The sequence below is a fragment of the Marmota flaviventris genome, chromosome 17, assembly GCF_047511675.1.
Source record: "Marmota flaviventris isolate mMarFla1 chromosome 17, mMarFla1.hap1, whole genome shotgun sequence".
NCBI classification, from domain to species: domain Eukaryota; kingdom Metazoa; phylum Chordata; class Mammalia; order Rodentia; family Sciuridae; genus Marmota; species Marmota flaviventris.
In genome coordinates this window covers 24,975,464-24,998,373 of record NC_092514.1, presented here as the reverse complement: position 1 = coordinate 24,998,373, position 22,910 = coordinate 24,975,464, and the positions used below count along the sequence as shown (strand labels likewise).

The 22,910-nt window shown below is 44.7% G+C and overlaps 1 protein-coding gene and 1 long non-coding RNA gene across 12 annotated transcripts in view; one reads left to right on the top strand and one right to left on the bottom strand.

Annotated features, from left to right (window-relative positions):
* LOC114101763 (uncharacterized) overlaps positions 1-11,361 on the bottom strand; it is a 21,935-nt gene extending 10,574 nt beyond the window's left edge. Inside the window, exons 1-2 of the long non-coding RNA XR_003584394.2 lie at positions 11,247-11,361; positions 9,289-9,374 (exon numbers count right to left, since the gene is read on the bottom strand). This is a non-coding gene — a long non-coding RNA (uncharacterized lncRNA). The remainder of the gene's footprint in view (positions 1-9,288; positions 9,375-11,246) is intronic.
* The window catches only part of Chd3 (chromodomain helicase DNA binding protein 3), a 26,083-nt gene continuing 14,058 nt past the window's right edge, over positions 10,886-22,910 (top strand). For 7 of the 11 annotated variants that reach the window (XM_071603689.1, XM_071603685.1, XM_071603691.1 and 4 more), the window contains exons 1-14: positions 10,886-11,162; positions 15,684-15,796; positions 16,257-16,427; positions 16,655-16,779; positions 18,034-18,317; positions 18,528-18,658; positions 18,804-18,954; positions 19,180-19,373; positions 19,677-19,910; positions 20,084-20,287; positions 20,859-21,070; positions 21,757-21,888; positions 22,245-22,344; positions 22,675-22,866. In XM_071603689.1, coding sequence (XP_071459790.1) covers positions 10,892-11,162; positions 15,684-15,796; positions 16,257-16,427; positions 16,655-16,779; positions 18,034-18,317; positions 18,528-18,658; positions 18,804-18,954; positions 19,180-19,373; positions 19,677-19,910; positions 20,084-20,287; positions 20,859-21,070; positions 21,757-21,888; positions 22,245-22,344; positions 22,675-22,866 — 2,514 coding nt within the window. In that variant the 5' untranslated portion in view covers positions 10,886-10,891. The remainder of the gene's footprint in view (positions 11,163-15,683; positions 15,797-16,256; positions 16,428-16,654; positions 16,780-18,033; positions 18,318-18,527; positions 18,659-18,803; positions 18,955-19,179; positions 19,374-19,676; positions 19,911-20,083; positions 20,288-20,858; positions 21,071-21,756; positions 21,889-22,244; positions 22,345-22,674; positions 22,867-22,910) is intronic. The other 4 variants (XM_071603686.1, XM_071603687.1, XM_071603688.1 and 1 more) reach the window with 4 other exon arrangements.

The window sequence follows — 22,910 nt, the reverse complement described above, 5'->3', positions numbered from 1 at the left end:
GATGCAAAAGTAGGATGGAGAATAAGGTCTCTGGAAATCAGGGTTTCGAGGAACTGAGAGGGTGATAAAAGGATCTTTCATATGGATCCTAAGGTGACCCATGATGATGGCAGAACTAAGCCAGTATCTTCCGTGAATGAGAGGAATGGTCAGGAGGTTAAGTGGTTGACAGTGTAGGAGAGAGATTAAGGAATATACAGCTAGACTGCAGGAGCCTTCAAGGAATATAAGCTTTTTATACAAGATGGGGGAATGTGGAAATAACCCTGGAGATAAAGAATTAGATTCACTCAGGTATGTGATGTGATGATTCCAGGTCTATTTTATATATTACTTTAAAATATCTATTTGGGACTACCAAACTTCGTGACCACTGTCTCCTATTCATACTCTCTTCCTTCTTCTGGTGTGTGTGTATATATGTATGTATGTATGTGTGTGTGTGTGTGATATATTTTTATATATATATATATTTGGATTATTTATTTATCCAGCCAGCCAGTATTGGGGATTGAAGTCAGGGCCTTGTGCATGCTAGGTAAGTGCTCTACCACTGAGCTAAAAAAAACCCCAACCCCTTTTTGTTTTTAAATTTTGAGTCAGGGTTTCGCTAAATTGCCCATGCTGATGCAAATTTGGGATCCTCATGCCTGAGCCGCTCCAGTTGCTAGGATTACAGGTGTGTACCACTGTGCCAGACTATATTTGGTAACTTTGTTTTTCTCCCTGTGGTACTTGGGATTGAATCCAGAGGTGCTTTACCATTGAGCTACAACCCCAGTCTTTTTTATTTTTTTATTTTGAGATAGTATCTCACTAAGTTGCTGGACCACTGAGTCCTGGAACTTAAGATTTTCCTGCCTCAGTCTCCCAAGTAGCTGGGATTATAGGCATGTGTCACCATACTTGGCCAATATTTAAATTTTTGAGGAACAGTCAGTTTGTATTGTTCTTGACTTCCACGTAGCATCTGGCAGCAAGTATCCTGTCTTTCTTTTGGAAGCTGTGTTTCTATTCTTCCATAGTAACAATATCTGGTACATCTTTTATCCTAACAATTTGTTTTTCTTTGGTTTGTTTCTCTTCTCCTCCTTGCCTCCATCTTTCAAAGTTCCCCCAAGGTTCTGGCCTCTACTCTTCACTTTATATTCCAACATTCTTACTCTACTATAATTTTCTATTATGAAATTACCACTCCAGTCAGATGACTTCCAATGCCACCTGCTAAATGCTTTCTTATTCAACCTAGACTGCCCTTGCTTTTCCTGTCTGCTATATAGATCCTAGTTATCTTTTGGGGCCAATTTCAAACACAAACACAATTACATATGAAAGTTCTTCACTGACTCCCTCTACTCTCCACCCCACCACCCCCATGCAAGATTTCTTCTCCAAACACTTAGATTTTACAGCCCATAGCAATAATCAAAATCACATATTCATATTTAGCTTTTTTTGTGTTTATGTCTGATCTCCTCCCTCTACCTAGCCAATCTCTTGGTCACTTAAAAAGTTGCTTGACAACATTTTCAAGTTGCTTGAAAAGATAAAAAAATAAATTTACCTTCCCAATAGCAACTACTATAGTTTCTTGTATATTCTTCTAAGTACACCCTGTGGATATTCACATATTTTTTCTTTCACAAATGGCATCATGTTTATAAATATATATATATTTTTCTATATCTTTCCTTTTCCTCCTCATACTTTAATTAGTCTTTAAAGTGGAACTTCTCTAATGTTTTCAAAAGCATATCAGTATATCCACTGATTATACTTTGCTTACATGTTTTTCTCTTCAAAGGACCAGAGATTAATAAGGAGTGATTTCTTTAGAGAAATCAGACTACTTTTTATCTCATTTAGCTCCATTTGCTAATGTGATCAATTAAATGTGTTTACACAAATTAAACTTTCTCATTGTAAAAATTCAGAATTAACAAATTAAAAATCTTTGATATGTGTACCTTCAGAATTTTAAAAGGCAATTTTATAAATAAAAATATATCTCTAGAAATATTTAAAATTGTTTTTAATTTTTTTAAAACACAAATAAATTAACAAGTATCATAATGTAAATACTGTTTTGTAGCCTGTTTTTTTCCATGCAACTGTATATTGAAGAATCTGACCCTATTTATATATACAGATGTAACTCACTTTTCATGATTGTTGTGTAGTTTGCTTAGCTATTCCTTACTATTGGAGATTTTAGGGTGTTCAGAAGTTTTTGCTACACACTGTTATAATGAACATCTTTGCACATGTCATTTTATGTACAAGTGTGGTGATGAGAAACATCTACTGTTTCCCAAAAGTAGGTGCTAAGGAGGATGTGGTAGCATATACCTATAATCCCAGCAACTTGGGAAGCTAAGGCAGGAGGCCCACCCTGGGCAACTTTGTGAGACTCTGTCTCAAAATTCTAGGGATATAGCTCAGTGGCAGAACATTTACCTGGCATGTGCTAGGTCCTGGGTGCAATCCCCAGAACCTCAAAAAGAGAAAAGAGAATAGATGGTAAGAAGTCGAATTGTGGGCTGGAGCTGGAGCTCAGTGGCAGAGCACTTGCCTGGCATGCGTGAGGCATTGAGTTTGATCCTCAGCACCACATAAAAATAAATAAAGGGCTATCCATCTACAACTACCAAAAAAAAAAAAAAAAAAGACGACGAAGAAGAAGTAGTAGTAGTAATAGTAGTAGTAGTAGTAGTAGTTGTGGAATCCTGTGTCAAAAAAAAAGTTTGTAAGTATAAACTGTACATGGTGGTGCATACCTCTAATCCCAGCTCTGTGGGAGTCTAAGGCAGGAGGATCCCAAATTTGAGGACAACCTCAGCACCTTAGTCAGACCCTGCCTCAAAATGAAAAAAAATTTTAAAAGATTTGTGGGTGTAGCTTAGTGGTAGAGTACTCCTGTATTCAATCCCACTACTGAAAAAAAAAAAAAAGTATAATAAATACAATTAAATTGACCTTTGCCAATTCTGTGGTATAACTGTTATAAGTTAATAATAGTAATACAATGTGACCTTCAATTTTGGTTTCCTTTAAAACCATAGGACATCCTATTGACTCAGAAGTCATATAGTATATAATACAAAGTACACTAGAATAGCAATTGATAGATTCAAGTCCTGGTTCTGTCCTTAACTAATAATAATTGATCTTAGGCAATCCTATCAATATCTAAGCTCCAGTTTCTGAACCTAAAAATGTGGTATGGGTACCATTAGTAGCATGGAAGACACTTCAATTTTTTTTTTTAGTTGTCCATGGACCTTTATTTTATTTATTTATATGTGGTGCTGAGAATCAAACCCAGCGCCTCACACATGTAAGGCAAGTGCTTTACCACAGAGCTACAACCCCAGCCCCACTTTAATTTTTATTGATTTTATTTTAATAATTAGTTGTAATTTAAAATAAATCAGGAAGCTATAATTACCAAATCTAATCAAAGATTTATGGATATTATTTCCATTAATATAAAATTTACTTTTTTTTTTTAATTGTAGATAGATACATAATATTTATTTATTTTTATGTGGTGCTGAGGATCAAACCCAGTGCCTCACACATGCCTGGCAAGTGCTTTACCACTGAGCTACAGCCCCAGCCCTAAAATTTACTTTTAAAAAATTCATTTAAGTTAAAGAAAAGTTCATCAGCTGGGTTGGTATTGTGATGTATGCTTGTAATCTTCACCTTGGGAGGCTGAGGCAGGAGGATCACAAGTTCAAAGCCGGCCTTAGCAAATTAGTGAGGCCCGAAGCAACTCAGGGAGACCTTATCTCTAAATAAAATATAAAAAAGGGCCGAGGAATGTGGCTCAGTGGTTGAGTGCTCAACATGGGGTTCCTGACTTTTCACTATGTTAAGGACATTAAGAACCACAAAACCCTGACACACATACTCATCATCATTACTTCATAAAAAGATATTTTAAATGTTTTATAATTATAAAACATGTAAATATAGTCTGAAAAAATTTTCAAATTGTATAGGAAATATTAAAAAGTCATTTTCAGCCAGGTATGGTGGCACAGCTACTCAAGAGACTGAGGGAGGAGGATCACAAGTTGCAGGCCAGATCCTGTCTCAAAATAAAAGAACTGGTGATGTACCTCAATAGTAGAATGCCCCTAGGTTCAAACCCCTCTATTACAATAAGTAAATAAACAAAAATTTTAAAGCCATTCTCTTGCTCTCTCTCTAAAATCCACTCATGGACCTTCTTCCATACAGATATATCTTACTTTTACAAAGGACATTTTTAGCATTATAAAAGTTTGGGTGCATATGTAATTGTTAATTTATAAATATGTGTGTACATTTATATAATACTTATGATATGTAGAATATGTAACATAAAAATATATGTACATATATTTATTATATGCTAAATGTAGTATGCTACATATTTATCCTACATGAAAATATATAGAAGAAATAAAAGATTTCAGAATAAAGGATAGGCTTTTTGGGAAAGGACAAGTGGCAACCAATGATTTAGATGACTCCCTGTTGCTATAATTCCATGATTGAGTCTAAAATATCCTGAGAATTTACATGCCTTTCATTATTATCAGTAACATATTTGGAAAATCATAGATTACAGTGTTTTTAATACTTCAATCTACATGTTGTATGAGCACAATTCTGTGCATTTTTACTTATTAGTTTCCTATATCAATTTTAACCTGAGGTCACAGACTTCAGGGTATTCATAACATCATGAACATATATATGATATTACATATATATATATATATATATATATATATATATATATATAGTTTTTTTCCTGGGGAAAAATAATTTCTAATCCAAATAAATTTCTTGATTTTTCTTTACATAATAATATTATTGGTTGGGGAGTCCCCTCAATGTTTTTCCTTTTTTTCCCTTTTGTATGTGTGCAGGGGAGCATCTAATTTCTATTTTGCATTTGATAGCTGCATATCTGAATTCCTTGTTCTCACCTTAACAAGTCTAATTTTTTTTAAAAAGTCTCTATCCATTAATCATAGGGATTTAATTACTTATTTTTTTTTTAGTTGTACATGGACACAATATCTTTATTTTTTATTTGTTTATTTTTATGTGGTACTGAAGATTGAACCCAGTGCCTCACACATGCAAGGCAAGCACTTTACCCACTGAGCTACATCCCCAGCCCTGGATTTAATTTAAAAAATCTTTTTTTGGTACCAGGCATTGAACCCAAGGGTTTTTAACCATTAAGCCATATCCACAGCCTTCTCTATTTTAAGACAAGGTCTCACTAAGATGCTTAGAGCCTCGCTAAGTTGGTGAGGATGGCTTTGAATCTGCAATCCTCCTGCCGCAGCCTTCTGAACCACTGGTATTACAGGTGTGTGCCAACATACCCAGCTAAAAAAAAGTCAGTCTTTTTTTTTTTTTTTTAAAGTACAGAAAGACAGAAAAAGGCAGAGGGTGATGCCTACATTGAAACTGACAGGCAGGGAGACAAGCAGCTAGAGTCAGTAGGATATACAGGCATAGATAAAAGGCCTAATAAGCATAGACATGTGAAAGAAATATAGAGAAACTTGGAAACACAGAAGGAGAGACAGAAGAACTGACCAGGTATAGAAGAAGGATAGCAGAAAAACAGGTTGACAGAAAAAAATGACCACAGTGAGGCAGGCAAGATCACCAAGGGAAACACAAATAAGTGAACAGAAAGGAGAAGAGAGAGAGAGAAGAAAGGCACACTGATGAAGAAAACTATAAGGTAAGAAGGAAGACAAAGTGATAACAGTGTTTTATACAACAGAGTGCCTTATAATTATTTCAGGCAGACAGGGAGAATCCAGCAGACAGATGGGGTGATGGAGAGATATATGTCAATCACACAGAAGAGAGGAGAGGTAGCCAATCAGAAGGAAAAGCTAGAATGAAGACCAAGACAGATACAAGGAAAGAATAAACAAACAAATAAATAAATAAAAGAGAAGGGGTGGTGGGGGGAGAAAGAAGAGCAACACAGAGATAAGAGGCTAAAACAGTTGAATTCAGGAATATACAGTAAATAAGCAGAAATGAAAGAACAGTATATCCTGTAAAGTCTTATCATCTTTCTCAAAGAGACCTGGTTAGAAGCTGAGTCTTTGTCTCCCTGCTAAAGAGTTATAATGTTTCTAAGGCAGCATGGGAGAAGATCCAGAAGGAAGGATGAAAAAGGAGAAATTTTAATAAGGAGCAAAGCTGTTGAGATGAGGAGAAAGAAACTTCTGGGATAGGCCCAAGTCAACCACCTAAAAGGAGCTGGCTCATGCCTGTAATCTGAGATACTCTGGAGGCTGAGGTAGGAGGATCACAAGTGTGAGGCTAGCCTGGGCAACTTGATGAGACCCTTTATCAAAACAGAAGTAAAAAGGCCTGGAGATGTGGCTCAGTGGTAAAGATCCCCTGGCTTCAATCCCCAGTACCAAAGCAAAACAGTACAAAACTCTCAAAGGATCTAGATTGGTATGACTTCATAGAATTCATATAGATAAAAAGGAAAGATAGAGCAGGCCACTGTCTATTTGTGTTTAAGCACAGCTTACAAACTATCTGTACTTATTAATTGTACTATTATTTATCTGGTAGTTTTTAGTATATTCATTTAATGCATTCATGTCTTTCTTTTCTCAATTAATACATACTTCAGCAATGAAGAGACCAAGAGTGTGTTTCCAGACAACTATGTAGAGTAGAATAGGAGATCAGGAGAGAACAAGACCTTTCTAAGAATTCCTTTGGTACTGGTAGTAAAAGCAGGTAATTAGCAACAGTCAATCAAAAACAGAAGTTCCATAAAGTAGAATCAGAAAGACAAGAGGCAAGAGGTGGCAAGTCATGTAAAGTTAGGAAGGAGCATCCAGCAAAACTGAAAAAAAAAAAAAAAAAACATAAGGAGTACAGCAAAACCAAGTAGACTTGTGTATGTATAGATTCTTCTCTCAGGCATTATCCAAGAAATGTGACATAGTGGCTGCCTCTTGGGAGAGGAAATCATGGCCAGGGAGCGAATAAATGGGAGGTTTACTTTGCACACTGCTAGTTATATACTTTTACATTTTCATACCACAGTTATGTCTATTCAAAAGTTAATTGAGGCTCGGCGCAATGGCATAAATCAGTAATCTCAGCGATTCAGGAGACTGAGACCAGAATATTTCAAGTTCGAGGCCAGGCTGGGCCACTTAATGAGACCCTGTTTCAAAAAATAAAAAGTATTGTGGATATAGTTCAGTGATAGAGTGCTTGCCTAGCACATGCAATGCCCTTCATTCAATCCCGAACACCACACACACATACACACACAAGCTGATTGGGGAAGAGGGGACTAAAACAAAAAAAGAAAGAAAAGCAAGCAGGGATGTGGACATAAAGAAAGAGCCTATCAAACAGACAGTAAAAAGGCAGGAAAATAGAGACTAGGGGAATGGCAAAAAGACTGAGGTGTAGGCAGCCTGTCTAGGAAGCAGAAAGAAAAAGACATGACTGAAATGGAAGCAAGTGTGAGAGAAGACAGGGTAGGAGATATGATACAAAAGCAGGTAAGACTTTGGAGGAAGGGGTTACTGAGAAGTCTGGAGAGAGAGACCATCCCCCTTCATGGGATGTTAGCAGAAAGCAAGTCAAGGGAGAAAGAGGTGATAAACAGAAAGAGGGAAAAGATACAGGCTTTAAGCAGTAAGAGAACAGAGAGCAAGTAGGGAAGACAGGCAAGAAGACAGAACTAATGGGAAGCAAGGAAAAATGATGAAAAGAGATAAATAGGAACAAGTAGAAGGGCAAGATAAGAGGCAAACCAAGATGGGGATGGCCATAGCAGGACCTGGAAGGTAGACAAACCAAGAGATGCAGGCTAAAAAAAGTGATAGAGACAGGCAGGCGGGGAGACAGATGGCTAGAGAGAGAGTGGTGGGCAAACAGCCAGAGAAGCAGACAGACAACCAGAGAGAGAAAAAGGCTGCCAGCCAGTCAGGAAGGAGCAGACAGGCAGGCAGGCAGACACCATAACAAGAGCAAGCAGGTAAAGAGGCAGGCAGAAACAAGGATAGAAGACGACAAATCAAGAGGTCAGCAGGGAGGAAAAAAGATCAGGAAAGAGATACAGACAGGCAGAGGGGCAGATGGACAAGGAGAGAATCAGGAAGATTAAAAAATCTGTATATAAAGCATACTCAAGAGAAAAAATGATGAAGGCCTGCATAGGGATGCACATGGCCACCTTTAGCCACCCACACCTGCAGATCATGCCACATGTGGCAGGCGGGCAGAGAGATTCAGCATAGAGTGAGAGGACCGAAGGCAGAGAGACTTGTGGAGCACCACATGATGCATAGTGTACCCCCACCAACACACACACACACACACACACACACACACACGGAGACACTTTTTCTAGACCTTGGTTTGATCCACAGACATACAGAAGGGACCAGAAAGGGGGAGACAGGCACAAACAAGGAAGAGCCATACACAGAGATGACACAGGAAGACAGAAGAAAACAGAGGACAGAGATGGAAAGTCACTTGCAGGTGATGGAGACTGAGAGTCAAAGGCAAGACAGACAGTATTAGCAAACAATAAAGATGCACACATAGAAAAGCCATACTCAGAAAAAAAGGAGATACCCAGATGAACTAGTACAGAGACTCAGAGAGCGGACAAGAGAGCTAAATTGAATGGAAGAGGAATGATTTGGGAGCATAGGAAAGAGAGTTTCACAGTTCAAATTATTAGGGAAAAAAGGGGAAACCAATGTTCAATAAGGTACAGTAGTAGGAGCGGGGTAGGATATCAACAATGTACATTTTATTTTAGCCTTATAAACAAAAATTTATATTGTATTCCCTTGTCACTAATGCTTTCTGACTGCTGTGCTCTTGAGCAGGGCTGGGGGCCAGCAATTACACTTCAGAGGTGAGAAATGGCCCAGGAAAGAGACCATTCTACTGGCCTGGGATGGGAAGCAAGGGAGGGGCAAAGTGAGATCAAAAGAATGGGAGAAAACTAGAGTAAGAAAAAGGTGAGGTACAAAAAGGGTAGAATTAAAGCTAATTCACCTCCTTCCTTTGCTCCATTCATTGGCAAGCTGTATTTTATGTCTAGACCTCTCTGATCAAATCTGTTTGAGAAAGCTACTTTTTGGACTCGTTTTCAACTGTCCATCTGATTCCTGATACCACATTTAAAATAAACACTAGGGTAGAGGAAACCAAGGGTTAGCAAGATAGACAAAAATGCCTGAGTGTAACCCCTACCTCAGTCCCAGTTACTTTTCTCTTTCCTGGTACCTCAGTTTCTTCTACTTTATCAGTGCTGGAGATCATGGAGGAAGGGAAATATACTGAAACAGGAGAAAAGAGAAAATAATTTCACAATCTTCAGACTTTATCTCTCCCCTTTATTCTAAAAATCTGTTCTATTTAACCCCAAATTAATTCCTCAAGTCAGCTTAATTTTATATGCTAGCAACTTGGGGAGGGGAGGCTGAGGGAAAGGGAAAAAAAGTGAAGATAAAATTTACAACAATTATAAATCACTGAAAAGGCTGGGCAAAGGGGAGAATCAAACATGGACTCCTTTGAAAAAAAAACTCAATCATCGTATCTATTCATATCTCTCCCCCAAAAGTCACTAGGATTTCTGTCACTTTTTTTAAAGAAATAAGAAAAATATCCAGTACCGCTTCTCATTTAAAAGATACGTACACAATTAAATGCATTTTGACTTCAATGAGGTATGTAGAAACAGAGTTATATATAAACATATATTTCATCTTTTTCCTTTTCAATGCCTGAAGGGGAAAAAAAAAACCTTCACATCAAACCACTCCCTTCTGAAGTATTCAAAAAAAAAAAAAAAAAAAAAGCTTTTCTTTAGAGAAGGGAGGTGGGGAGAAAGAGACTAGTAAAGAAAAGAAAAAAAATTCAATCTAGTTGGACTAGTATCTAACTAGTTAACCTTTAACAATTTATGCTGATGTCAGACTGAGCATGAGTACTGATTAATGCCCCCCCCAAATATTTTTTATAAGGGGGGAGTTAGTCACAGCAGCCATTTTTGTTTTATGCAGAAATCCTTCATGCCCCCCCAACACACACACACACACACACACACACACTTCAGTACACAAGGAAAATATCTCTATTAATCTGTGCACTAATCAGTTATGAAAAAAGGAAGAAATTTGTGGGTTTCTGGGTAGAGGGTTGGAGATGGGGGTGTAACAGGGAGGAGAATGGGGGGGTGAAAATGAAATATTAAGCCAGCCATTTTGTTTTAAAAGGGGATTTTTCCCCCTCTCTCTTTCTTTATGGAGGGGGTGGCGGTGCTGGAGGGGGGGGTTGTTTTAAAAATAATTTCAAGGCGGCCATCTTAGTGCCTCAGCTCTGAGAAATATTTCTGAGCGCCCCCCTCAGAATTTAAATATATTTAAAGCAACGGAGAGGGGGGTAGAGAGAAGTCGAAAACTTTTATATATATATATATATATATATATATATATATATATATATATATATATATACACACATATATATATATATATAATTTTTTTTTTCTTTTTAAAAATCCCCTTTCTTGTTCTCTTGGGAGGAAAGAGAAGGGGGAAAAAAGTCTCTCCTCAAAATTTTCCAAGAACATTTTTGGAGGTGGTTCGGCCCCCCTCCTCAGACGGCGGCCCCGAGGGTGGGGGTTTTGGAGGAGGGTGGCCCAGGGGTTTGGGGGGCTGGGGGAGGCGGTGAAGAGGAGGACGCCGCCGCCGAGGAGGAGGAGGAGGAGGAGGAGGAGGAGGAGGTGGTAGCGGTGGGGGAGGCGGGCGGGCGGTGGGTGGGGGGGTGGTGGGGGGGCCAGAGCCACAGGATGGCTTCCCCTCTGAGGGACGAGGAGGAGGAGGAGGAGGAGATGGTGGTGTCGGAGGAGGAAGAAGAGGAGGAAGAAGAGGGAGACGAAGAGGAGGAGGAGGTGGAGGCGGCCGACGAGGACGATGAGGAGGACGACGACGAGGGAGTACTCGGGCGCGGGCCGGGCCACGACCGGGGCCGCGACCGCCACAGCCCCCCCGGCTGCCACCTCTTCCCGCCGCCGCCGCCGCCGCTGCCCCCGCCGCCGCCGCCGCCGCCCCCGCCGCCAGGTAAGCTGCTGCCCCGACTCCCCCCCCCCCAGCCCGAGTGGGAGCCGCGGGCGCGCGAAGCCGGGCGGGGGGCCGGGCACCCACCGCGCGGCCGAGCCGAGGAGAATCCGGGGCGCGGACCACCGTCTAGGGCCGGCGCCCTGCAGCGGTCCTGGCGGTCCCGGCGGTCCGGGCGGCGGCGGCCGCGGGGCCGGGCCTCCTCCCCTCCCCCGCCGCACCCCTCCCCCGCCGCCGCCGCTGCCGCCGCCGCTGCTGCCGCCCGGGCTGGAGAGCGCTGGGCGCGAGCTGCGCGCGCGGACCGGGCCACTCGGTCGCGGCTTTCGGGGGAGGAGGAGGAGGAGATTTTTTTTTTTACCCTCGGCTGGGAGGGGGTAGGCAGGAAACGGCCGAGGCGAAGCCAGGGCCCCCTCCCTGGCCGAGCGAGGGACCGCGGAGACCCTGGCGGCCGGACGGCGGCGTGGGGGAGGGGCGCGTGGGGGAGGGGCGGCCGAACGAGCGCCCCTCAGGCTGCGACCCCGGTGGGGTTGCACCGAGGCAGGGTGAGGTTTCTATGTGTGGTGTGGAGCAAACCCCCACCCCACTCCACTCGGCACTTGGGCCGGCAGAAAGATGACAGTGTCCATCGGACCCCTTTCCACCAGCGGGGACTTCGGTGCCCTCCAGCTCTGGGGCGTGTGGTGGCACGCGGGGAAGGGGTCGCGTACATGTGGGCGGCTGATGACTAGAGGCAGGTAGCGGCAACACTTCACTCAGACCACTTCCTGGAGTTAGACTTGAGCTACCCCCCACTTCCCCAGCTGGGGGATCGTGAGAGTCAGTTAAGATTGGGGGACGAGAGGAAAGTGGGGAGCCAGATGTCCCCGGCCCCACCCCCTTTATCTCTCTTCTGCTTCGGGCTCTTTTGTGTCAAGTGCGGCCCCCTCTCCCCGTCAGGACCCTGTCAGTCTGGGCTGGCCGAACTGCCCAGCTGTGACTCTCACGTGGCTGCCATTCACTGTCACTCACTCTTTGGCCGAAACCACCCACACCCTGACCATGCTGGGGGGGCGTAACCTGCCCATCCAGCTGGTCTGCAGCTTGACCATCACTCAGCACCCCTCTCCCTGAATGACAAGTCACCCGGCGCTCTGGGCGGCACTCTCCGGGAGTGATGGAGATAGACTGCTGCCTGGCATCAGGAGCCCAGCAGTGGCTCCCTTCAGACCACCCTCCTCGTGGAGGGATTTTGGGGCTTCCTTGGGATAGGTGAGCCTTATGGTGTCTGCACCCGCTGCTTGGGGACTGCAGAGCAGTACAGATGCTCCAGACTTCAAAACGTCTACCATCATGCTCTTTGTAAAACTGTCATATTGATCCGTGTGGCTTATGTGGCACATGTTCTTATCTAGTTGAGGCAACCTTTGAGGGGACAGTGAGGGAGTGCTTTCTTGTGTGGGTGGGTGGGGGTGTGTGTTTAATGGAGACTGGTTCAAGTCTCCCTGTGCCCCCAGGCTTGTCTATATTATAAAGGGAAAAGTTTTTAAAAAGTTATCCCAGAGAGCCAGCCGGCAGAATTCACAGGAGAAAAAAGAAATAAAAGAGTCGTGGGGAAAGGGTTGCCTGTAGGGTTGCCTACAGCAAGGTGCCGAAAGAGGGAAAGAAAGGATGTCAGGTGAGTTAGGAGAATAGCAGCCCTCACCTATTTTGTATTCTGAAGTTGGAATCTGGTATTTGGGTGTTTTTGATCCTGGATCTGGGTTTGAGAGAGAGGGGCGCATGAAAGAATCTAAGGTTGAGATGGGTCTTTGTGTCCTACTCCCTCCCCTTTTCCCTCTTTGCTTTCTGAATCGTGAAGAAACGTCAGACGCTTTTAAAGTGTTACATCTAAAGTGAAATTCCACCTCTCCTCTCTCCCTGGGCAATGTTATCTCCCTTTCAGCCCTCCGAGTCAAATGAGTGACCCAGATACACCCCCTCAGATGACTTTCTGAGGTAAAACTTTGGGAAAATATTTTTAGCCTGCTCATTATCTCTGTCTACCTAATTGTGGGGAGAATAAGCCTCCTCAGAGGAGATCTGCTCAGGCTGCCCTCCCTCATCCTTTTCTGGAACATGAATTTGTACATCTGAGAGCTTTCCATTGTTTTTCATTCCGACTGCTTTGATTCTCACCATTTTGTTTTACATTCTTACTCAAGACCAATTTTATCCCTTCCCCCTCGCTCCAGTCTCCTTACATTGTTAAACGTTTAAAATAATAGCACTCGTGTTGGTGGGGGAAGGGAGCAGGAAGCCAAAAAAACTCATTTCTTCTCCCTCCCCCTTCTGGCAAGTCTAGAGAAATAATATAACATAATATATAGATGTGATTCCTTGAGGTGGGGGTGGGGAATGATTGTGGGTGGTGCGGAAAATTCTGGTAGTTTCTTTGCAAAAGGTCTGAAAATACAAACCCACCCCCTGCGTGCAGTACGCATGTGCAGCAGACCTATTATGGAGGTTCGTTGTGGGGGAGGGAGGGGAATTTGAGAAAAAATAAATATATGTGTGAGAGATTGATGGTGAGATTAGGAGAGAGGGGCGGGTGGGAGGCGAGGCTTTCGCGCAGGCTCCTCCCCCGGGCTTGAGCAGCCAGGCTCCACCCTCCCTCCCCGCCTTCCCGAGATCTGAGCTGGGATGTGGGAGAGTCTGGGCTCCAGGCCAGCATTGAGTGGCTGCTGAGACAGAGGTTAGGACTTAGATTTGCTTTATTACCCTCCCTTGCCTCCCCTCGCCCGTTCTCCTTTGCCTTCCCCGCCGCGTACGTCCGTCCAAGTTCGGGAACCTCCTGCTGCGCGGGCGTGGGGCGGGTAGTGGAGTTCACAGGCTGTGCGGGCCCCCACCCCCAGCTGGGAGTGACCCAGGCCACTTTCCTGATCCTTCGCCAGTTGGCCTGCCCTTGCCACTGCCCCGGCAGCCTCCGTTTCCATGTTCGTGTTAACCCAAATCCCTGGGGTTCAGGGGAGCCTGGCGTCCTCCTGACTTCCTACTACAGTTCCCCCACCACCTCGGTTTTCACACCCTGGTCTAGGCAGGCAGCCCCCTTTCACATCCACAGCCAGTGCTAGAGTGTCCTCCTAGTTCAGCGCAAGAGGACACAGGTTGCCAGAGTTAGGAGAAAAGGTAGTGTGAAAGGAGGGAGGTGCCAGGAATTTGAGGGAATGGAAACCCAGGCCTCTGGTTGTTAATTGTGGCTAATTTTCCTTGCTGTTGAGGGAAAGAGGATTGTGTGTCCTAGAGCAAGGTCTGGGCCAAACCCAGCCTTTCCCCTCCTGCAGCAGCTGCCTCTGCCTGGACAAGACAGGTCTGGCTGGTTAGTCTAGTGCTTAGGTGCCAGAGGCTAACAGGGGCCCAGTCTGTGTGGCATCAGTCTGTATGGCACATCGTCTTCCTGTTTAGGAGCAACACTGGCTCCCAAGCCTCAGCATACTGGCAGGGGTCACAGAGTATGGGGTGGAGGAGGCATCAGGGAAGAACCTGCCCAGGGCCACTTGACAGAGGCTTCTGGTGAGAGAGTCAGGGATCCTGCCCTGCAGAAGCAGGTACAGGCTGACTCCTGGATTTGTGCCCGTGAGTGTGTGTACATTGGAGAACACAAATGCTGGGCATCTCTGAGTACCTATATCTTTGTTTCATTTGGACTCCTAGGTTGTCTGTATAGTGATGGATCAGGATGTCTGGAACAAAGAATAAAGGGGAAAATAAAATCAGGGGATAAAGGGTGCAGTCCCTGGGTTCTCAAAGGGAGCAAGAATATGGGAATAGATTTGGAAGCAGATTTCAAGCTAGTAGGGAGGAGGTATATCATTAAGGGAATTCTGGAGATTTCCTCCTCTCTGGTTAGAATGCAGGCAGACACTATGATCCTGTGGGCAAGAAATGAAAATGACTGGCTGAGGATTTCTTTTCCTCTAGGACTATGTTGGGGTGACAAGATGCCGGTGATTATCCGAGGAAATGTAAATAGAGGCCTCCCTCTTGGCAAAAAGCATGTCAGCCCCCAGGGTGTTAGTGTGAGAACCCAGGTGTCCACCTTTGGCTCTCCCTTCTCAGCATCTGGCTTAGGGAGCTGCCAGCTTGTGTCTCCCCACTCCAAGTGCTGGGGTCAGGCCAGGCCAGCAGCTGGGCATGGCTTCCCCCAGTTCCTGGGCAGGATGCCAGCTGGCGAAGAGAGGGGAAGGCAGGAGGAGTCCTGGCGGCGACTGAAAGGACCTGACACAGTCAGAGCCCGTGGCCTGGAGCCTGGTCCCTTGTTAGTAGGAGGGGAGAGATGGGAGTGGTTTGGCGTTCTTCCTTTCTGACCCCTGACCTCCCATTCAGAACCAGAGCATCCCAGAGTACTCAACACACTCTGTTTGCATCCAGTGAAAGGCAGCAAGGTTTGGAGGAGTTAATGCCCAGTTCCTAGAGAGTGGGACTGAGGCAGTAGGGAAGGCGGTGTGGAAGGGCCTTAGAGATTAGGAACCTAGAGGCTTATGTTTTCTGATGTTCTCTGCTCCAAAGATAAGGATGACATTCGGCTGCTGCCTTCAGCATTGGGTGTGAAGAAGAGAAAGCGAGGACCCAAGAAACAGAAGGAAAACAAGCCAGGCAAACCCCGCAAACGCAAGAAACTTGTAAGTGACAGGGATTCCTAATTTTGTGGCAAGCCTCAGGGACCTTTCCCAGAAAATCACATTTTCTTTTTTCCTGATTATCCAGGTAAAGAGGTGTCCTGAAGTCAAGGAGGCTTGACCCCCTCACACTCCCCCACACCCCATTACTTTATATCTCTTGGATCTAGGACCCTACCTTACTCTCTACAACCTGGTGAAGAGCCTGGTCATTGTTGATGTGACTTGCCCTAACATCCAACAGAAGCAGTCTTGGAGGAAAACTGTATGAGTTCAGACCCCTCTGTCTTCCTGGGCAATTTATTTAGCTCTCCATGCCTCAGTTTCTTCATCTGTAAACTGGATAAACAAATCAGTTATTATACAATTGTTGTGAAGATGGAAATAAAATGTAATGTGCTAAGAACAGTTTTTGGCACATTGTAAGGATGAATAAATGTTATTTTTATTTCTCTCTCTTTAGGACAGTGAGGAAGAATTTGGCTCAGAGCGAGATGAGTACCGGGAGAAGTCAGAGAGTGGGGGTAGTGAATATGGAACTGGACCAGGTCGGAAAAGAAGACGGAAGCACCGAGAAAAAAAGGAAAAGAAGACAAAGCGGAGGAAAAAGGGGGAGAGTGATGGGGGCCAAAAGGTGAGTAGGATTAGAGGGCAAGGGTGAGTAGTCAGCATTAGAGAGGCATATCTAACATCTGAGAAACAGGCATGAGCAGGAAGGGAATTCCCTGAGGCGTAGTCTGTGAGGGATAGGGTTGGACTAGAGAAAGGAGCAAGAAGCTGGTAGGTAAGTATTGAGGCATGTGTGGGGGCCCAGGAGAGAGCCCGGGGAGTGCCCACCTCACTGAAGTTCCCCCTACCCAGCAGGTGGAACAGAAGTCATCAGCAACTCTACTTCTGACCTGGGGCCTGGAGGACGTGGAGCATGTGTTCTCTGAGGAGGATTACCACACACTCACCAACTACAAAGCCTTCAGCCAGTTCATGAGGTGGGATGGAACTGGGAGTCCTCTTGAACAGACAATTTTAGGGAGGTCCTGAATCCCTCTGGAATCCGATCATTGCAAAGAAATTACTCTCCAGAGAAATTCTCAGCCCATGCTCACAAAATTTCACACCATAATTTCAAGGCACTCTTGGACTCCTAAGTATCCCAGGATTCCAGTTAAGAATACTTCACTGAGGGGCGTGAGGGACAGAGATCATGATTCCAGTCCTAGGTTAGGGAACTGTCTAACAACAGAATGTAATGAGTCCTTTCCTAGCCCAGCAGTCCCATTTTCCCCTCCATGACCTCTTTAAACTCATTCTGGGAGATACCATCATTGTTTCAGAATTTCCCTTGCTCATTTATCGAATCTCTGCCCCTTCCTTAGGTCCCGGTAACAATGGAGAATGCTTTGCTTCCAGTGGGCCTAAGCTACTATGGCCCTCAAAGTATAGAATAGTCTTTTGGGGAAGGAGGCATTTTAACAGAAATTATTATCCTGGAAGCAACTGCTGTGAGGTTCAGGCCCTGGTCTCATTTTGGGCAAGTTACTTAATTTCTTTGATCCTCAGTTTCCTCACCTGTAAAATAGGAATAATAATGGTTTTACTGACAGGAATCTGTGGATTTGATGGGATAATGAGTACAAAGCCCAGTACATTTGGTATCTAGCCCCAGGATGTGTTAACTGATAGCTGTCTTTAGTAAAGTTTCACTTACCTTACTGCTAAAGATGGTGCTTTTGTTATCACTCAGGGCCACACATGTCTTCACAAGAGCTTAACCACCCTATAGCAGAGCAGAACAATATGGCCATCAGTGTTCCAGAATTTCCTTTGCTTATTTATTAAATCTTCATTTATCAGACTCCTTCCTACTGGAACCTTTTTTCAGGTTCCATGAGTTTAACTAGTAAAATGCAGTGAATTATAGCAAGAATTATTGTGAGAATGAAATGAGATATTATATAAAAGTGTTTTAAACTGGGAAATAGTATACAGAAGTAAGTCATTTGAGTTTATGTTATTCTTTTTTACTTTATTCTTTTTAGCTTTTTTTTGGCTTTGAAATTTTATTTTGCTTTTTTCTTACTGTTTTTTTTAAACTTCCTTTCACCTATTTATTATTTAAATTGATTTTTTCTTAATAGAATATATTTTTATCACCCCGGAATCCTATAGACTATTGATGAGGGAAGATGGAAGTATTCCTAGACCATCTGTGAAGGGTTTGAGTTCTGCCTCTGTACTTACAGGCCCCTAATTGCTAAGAAGAATCCTAAGATCCCAATGTCTAAGATGATGACCATCCTTGGGGCCAAGTGGAGAGAGTTCAGCGCCAACAACCCCTTTAAGGGGTCAGCAGCTGCTGTGGCCGCGGCAGCAGCAGCAGCAGCAGCAGCTGTGGCTGAGCAGGTGTCAGCTGCTGTCTCCTCAGCCACCCCCATAGCACCTTCTGGACCTCCTGCCCTTCCACCACCCCCTGCTGCTGATATCCAGCCCCCACCCATCCGAAGAGCCAAAACCAAAGAGGGCAAAGGTAGGAAACGTGCTTATTCAACCACTGTCACTCCACCCTCCAAACTGCCTAGAACTCTTGCCTTCCCAGCCCCAGTTGCTAGAAGAGAAACATTTTCCAGAAAGAGGGTCTTAGTGAAACCATAGCCCACAGAGTAATCCCCATGACCTTTGTTTACCAGGATGTGTCATGACTTCTGGTTTCTCTCTCCTTGTTTCTACCCTCATTCAGGTCCAGGCCATAAGAGGCGGAGTAAGAGCCCCCGAGTGCCTGATGGACGTAAGAAGCTTCGGGGAAAGAAGATGGCACCACTTAAAATCAAACTAGGGCTGCTTGGTGGCAAGAGGAAAAAGGGAGGCTCGGTGAGTGACCCCTTCGTTTCTGCTAAATACCTGGGCATCAAGGGCTAGGGTCCAGAGACAGGTCTACAAGGGAAGCTGGACCTGGGACCCCAAGGCCTGGGGAGGGGAGTGGAATCAAGTCTGCCTCACTGACAACCACGGGCAGTATGTTTTTCAGAGTGATGAGGGCCCTGAACCAGAGGCTGAGGAGTCAGACCTGGACAGTGGCAGTGTCCACAGTGCTTCAGGCCGGCCTGATGGCCCTGTCCGCACCAAGAAACTAAAGAGAGGCCGGCCAGGAAGGAAAAAGAAGAAGGGTAAGGGGTGCTTATTCTGTTTGAGTCTGTCATTCTGCCTTTTCCCCTCCCTTTGCCGTTTTTCTTCTTTCCAATTTTGACTTCTTACTCAACTCTTCTGTGTGTGTGTGTGTCTGTCTGTCTCTCTTTCCCTCCCTCCCTCCCTCCTCCCTGGATACCCTTTTTTCTCTCTCTTGCTTGTGCTTTCTCTCTCTCTCCCCTTGCCTTCACTGGGGTATATGACAGTCCTGGGCTGTCCTGCAGTGGCCGGGGAGGAGGAGGTTGATGGCTACGAGACGGATCACCAGGATTACTGTGAGGTGTGCCAGCAGGGTGGGGAAATTATTCTGTGCGACACCTGCCCTCGTGCCTACCACCTCGTCTGCCTTGATCCTGAGCTTGACCGGGCTCCTGAGGGCAAATGGAGTTGCCCCCACTGTGTGAGTACCTCATGCCCCTAGGAACCCACCCACCTCTTTTTCCTCCTTGTTTTCAGTTATTCTTTTTCACCCCCAAATGCCTGGGCTCCTCAGTAATGGATGTCTCAGCATCCAGGATCCTAATTGGGTGCTTTCCCCCATCTCTTTGCCCCCATAGTCAACATTTTTGGAAATTGGGGTGTTCTATTCCTTAGTTTCCACCAGTCTTCTCTGCACTTCTAGGATTCAGGCATCCTGTTTTTGCCTCTATTTTCCAGTCTCACTCCTTAATCCTTTCCTTTATGTCTGTACTTGACCTTCTAGGAGAAGGAGGGGGTACAGTGGGAGGCCAAGGAGGAAGATGAAGAATATGAAGAGGAGGGAGAGGAGGAAGGGGAGAAGGAGGAAGAGGATGATCACATGGAGTACTGCCGTGTGTGCAAGGATGGTGGGGAGCTCCTGTGCTGTGACGCTTGCATATCCTCCTACCACATCCACTGCCTGAACCCTCCCCTGCCTGACATCCCCAATGGTGAATGGCTGTGTCCCCGATGCACAGTGAGTAGAACCACCTTCTTGGCATTTACCATGAGGCTTGACCCCTTTGTCCATCTCTGGGGCCCAGATGTTTAGGTCTTCCTTTCTCTGCCCCCTCCCCTTCTGGCATCTTTCTTCTCCTAACAAGGGGTTCTTTCTGCCTTTCTTCTTTCTCATGTGTGTCCAACTTGAAGTGTCCAGTGCTGAAGGGTCGTGTGCAGAAGATCCTGCATTGGCGATGGGGGGAGCCACCTGTGGCAGTGCCAGCCCCTCAACAGGCAGATGGGAATCCAGATGTACCACCCCCCCGCCCTCTTCAAGGCAGATCTGAGCGAGAATTTTTTGTCAAGTGGGTAGGACTATCCTACTGGCACTGTTCCTGGGCCAAGGAGCTTCAGGTACAAGAGCCCTTCTTTTGCCCCTCTTCTGGGACCTTGATTACTGCCATTCTACTCTGGTCTTCCATTTCCTTTGTTTTCTTTCATTTTAGGCTTCTGTTCTCATATCCTTGCAACTTCCATGGTTTTCATAGGTTTCCAGTCTTCTTTCTCTTCATTTTCATTAGCTTTCTTTCCTTAGAGATAAAATAGCCTTTCTTCACTTTATTTAATTTCATGTTTTATCAATCTCCACAATTTTTTTTTTTTTGTGTGTGTGTGTGTGTTTAGATTCAAACCCAGGGCCTGGCAAAGGCTAGGCAAGCTCTCTGCCCCTGAGCTATACTAGCCCATCCACACTCTTAATAACCATATTCTCTGCCTGTGTTTTGCTCTTCCTGGCCCCACCAAGGCCCTGTCTTCTGACTATTCCATCTGTTCATTTTATTTGTTCTCCTGCTTTGGCATTGGCTTTTTTTGCTCATCTATTCTCTTTTAAAGTCATTCTCTTCTCCCAGCAGGCCTTTTCTCTGTCACCCTTCGTCCTCTCTGGATGTTGGGGCTATCTCTTCTCTTTCTCTCTGTGCATCAGCTGGAAATCTTCCACTTGGTAATGTACCGAAACTACCAACGGAAGAATGACATGGATGAGCCTCCGCCCCTGGACTATGGCTCTGGTGAGGATGATGGGAAGAGTGACAAGCGCAAGGTGAAAGATCCACACTATGCAGAGATGGAGGAGAAGTACTATCGTTTCGGCATCAAGCCAGAGTGGATGACTGTCCATCGTATCATCAACCACAGGTGAATCCTTGGTCTGTGGGAAGGCCAATCTGGGATATGATACTGTTCTTACTGTGGAGATGATCTTGTGTTAATATCTGTTAATAGACTAAGTGACTGAATGAAACTTGATTACTCCTGCTAAAGCTCTAGCCTTCTGGCCTAGCTTCCTCTATGGGGCAGGAGAACCCAGGAGGAAAGTCCAGCCCAGCATTTGTCCTTGCTGTCACTAATTTCCCAATAGCATAAGAGATTCCCACATGGGTCTGGGAATGGGGGCAAGAAAATAAAACATGAGAAGCACAGTTCTTCCAGATTCTTTTTTTCATCCTAGTATTTATTACTGCCTAATGTTATGTTATATATTCATTGCTGCCTTCCCAGTAGAATGTGAGCTCTCTGATAGGGTCATTTGTCTGTTTTGTTCACTGCTGGATCTAGTACCTGGAATAGTGCCTGGCACATAGTAGATGCTCAGTAAATACTAATTGGAAGAATGAAGGATGGAGGATTCTTCAGGAATATTTTGTGAAAGTTGATATTTACCTGCCATCCTAAAAAGATTAGCATAGTACTTAAATCATTCTGAATTCCCTTCCTTTGGCCTGCTATTGAGGGTGAGGTGACAGATGCTTCATGTCTGCTGATACTTGTGTTTATCAGGACTTCTCGCTCTTTGTGATTATTTTCCTCCTCCTGTTACACAGTGTGGATAAAAAAGGGAATTACCACTATCTTGTGAAATGGAGGGACTTGCCCTATGACCAGTCCACATGGGAAGAAGATGAAATGAACATTCCTGAATATGAAGACCATAAGCAAAGTTACTGGAGACATCGGTGAGGGAACCAGGTCATGGATTAGAGGGAGAGTAAGGATGGCACCTGAAAGCTAAATGAGGATGAAGTAGGGACACAGCCAAGCTAGAGTTTAGGGAAGTGGCAACCTGGGCTGGGTTGTTTGGGTGGGGTCAGGAAACAGCCAGTACAAGTGACAGAAATAAGATCTGTCCTGAGCAATAGGTAAGAGGATGCTTGGGAGTGGAGAAGGTTAGCTTTCAGGGTGAAGTATAAAAAGTGATGGTATAGAGACTGGGAGAAAAAAATACAAGAAAATCTAGGTTATGGACAGTGGGTTCAGGAAAATGGGAGGGGTTTCAAGGACCAGGCCTCACTCAGACATATTCTTTTCCCAGAGAACTTATTATGGGGGAGGACCCTGCCCAACCCCGCAAATATAAGAAGAAGAAGAAGGAACTGCAGGGTGACGGGCCTCCCAATTCTCCTACTAATGATGTAAGTTCTCTTAGCTGGCCTTTCTCTTGTCTGGAGTCTCGGTGTTCAGCATTGTCTTGAGAGAGGCTAGGAATTTTGGCATAAGAGTGAGAGCTACTATAGATAGCAACCCAGTAGGGCTCTTGTACCATCTAGCCTTTCCTCATGGTGCTGCTGCATGTTGTTTTAAGGAGTGAAGAGAGGAATTAAAGTCTAGAACTTTGATAAGTTCAGGACATAGCAGAGAGAATTATAATCCAACTTGATACTGGTGCCAGAGAGGGAGGAGAAGATCAAGACCAGAGGAGCCCTGACTATTCCCTTGAGTTTTCTGACTTCTTGACTCTACAGCCTACAGTGAAATATGAGACTCAGCCACGGTTTATCACAGCTACTGGAGGAACACTGCACATGTACCAGCTGGAAGGGCTGAATTGGCTACGTTTTTCATGGGCCCAGGGCACCGACACAATTCTGGCTGATGAGATGGGGCTGGGCAAGACCATTCAAACCATCGTCTTCCTCTACTCACTCTATAAGGAGGTGCTGCATTCTAGGCCCCTAAGTGGGCAACTGGGCTAAGACCT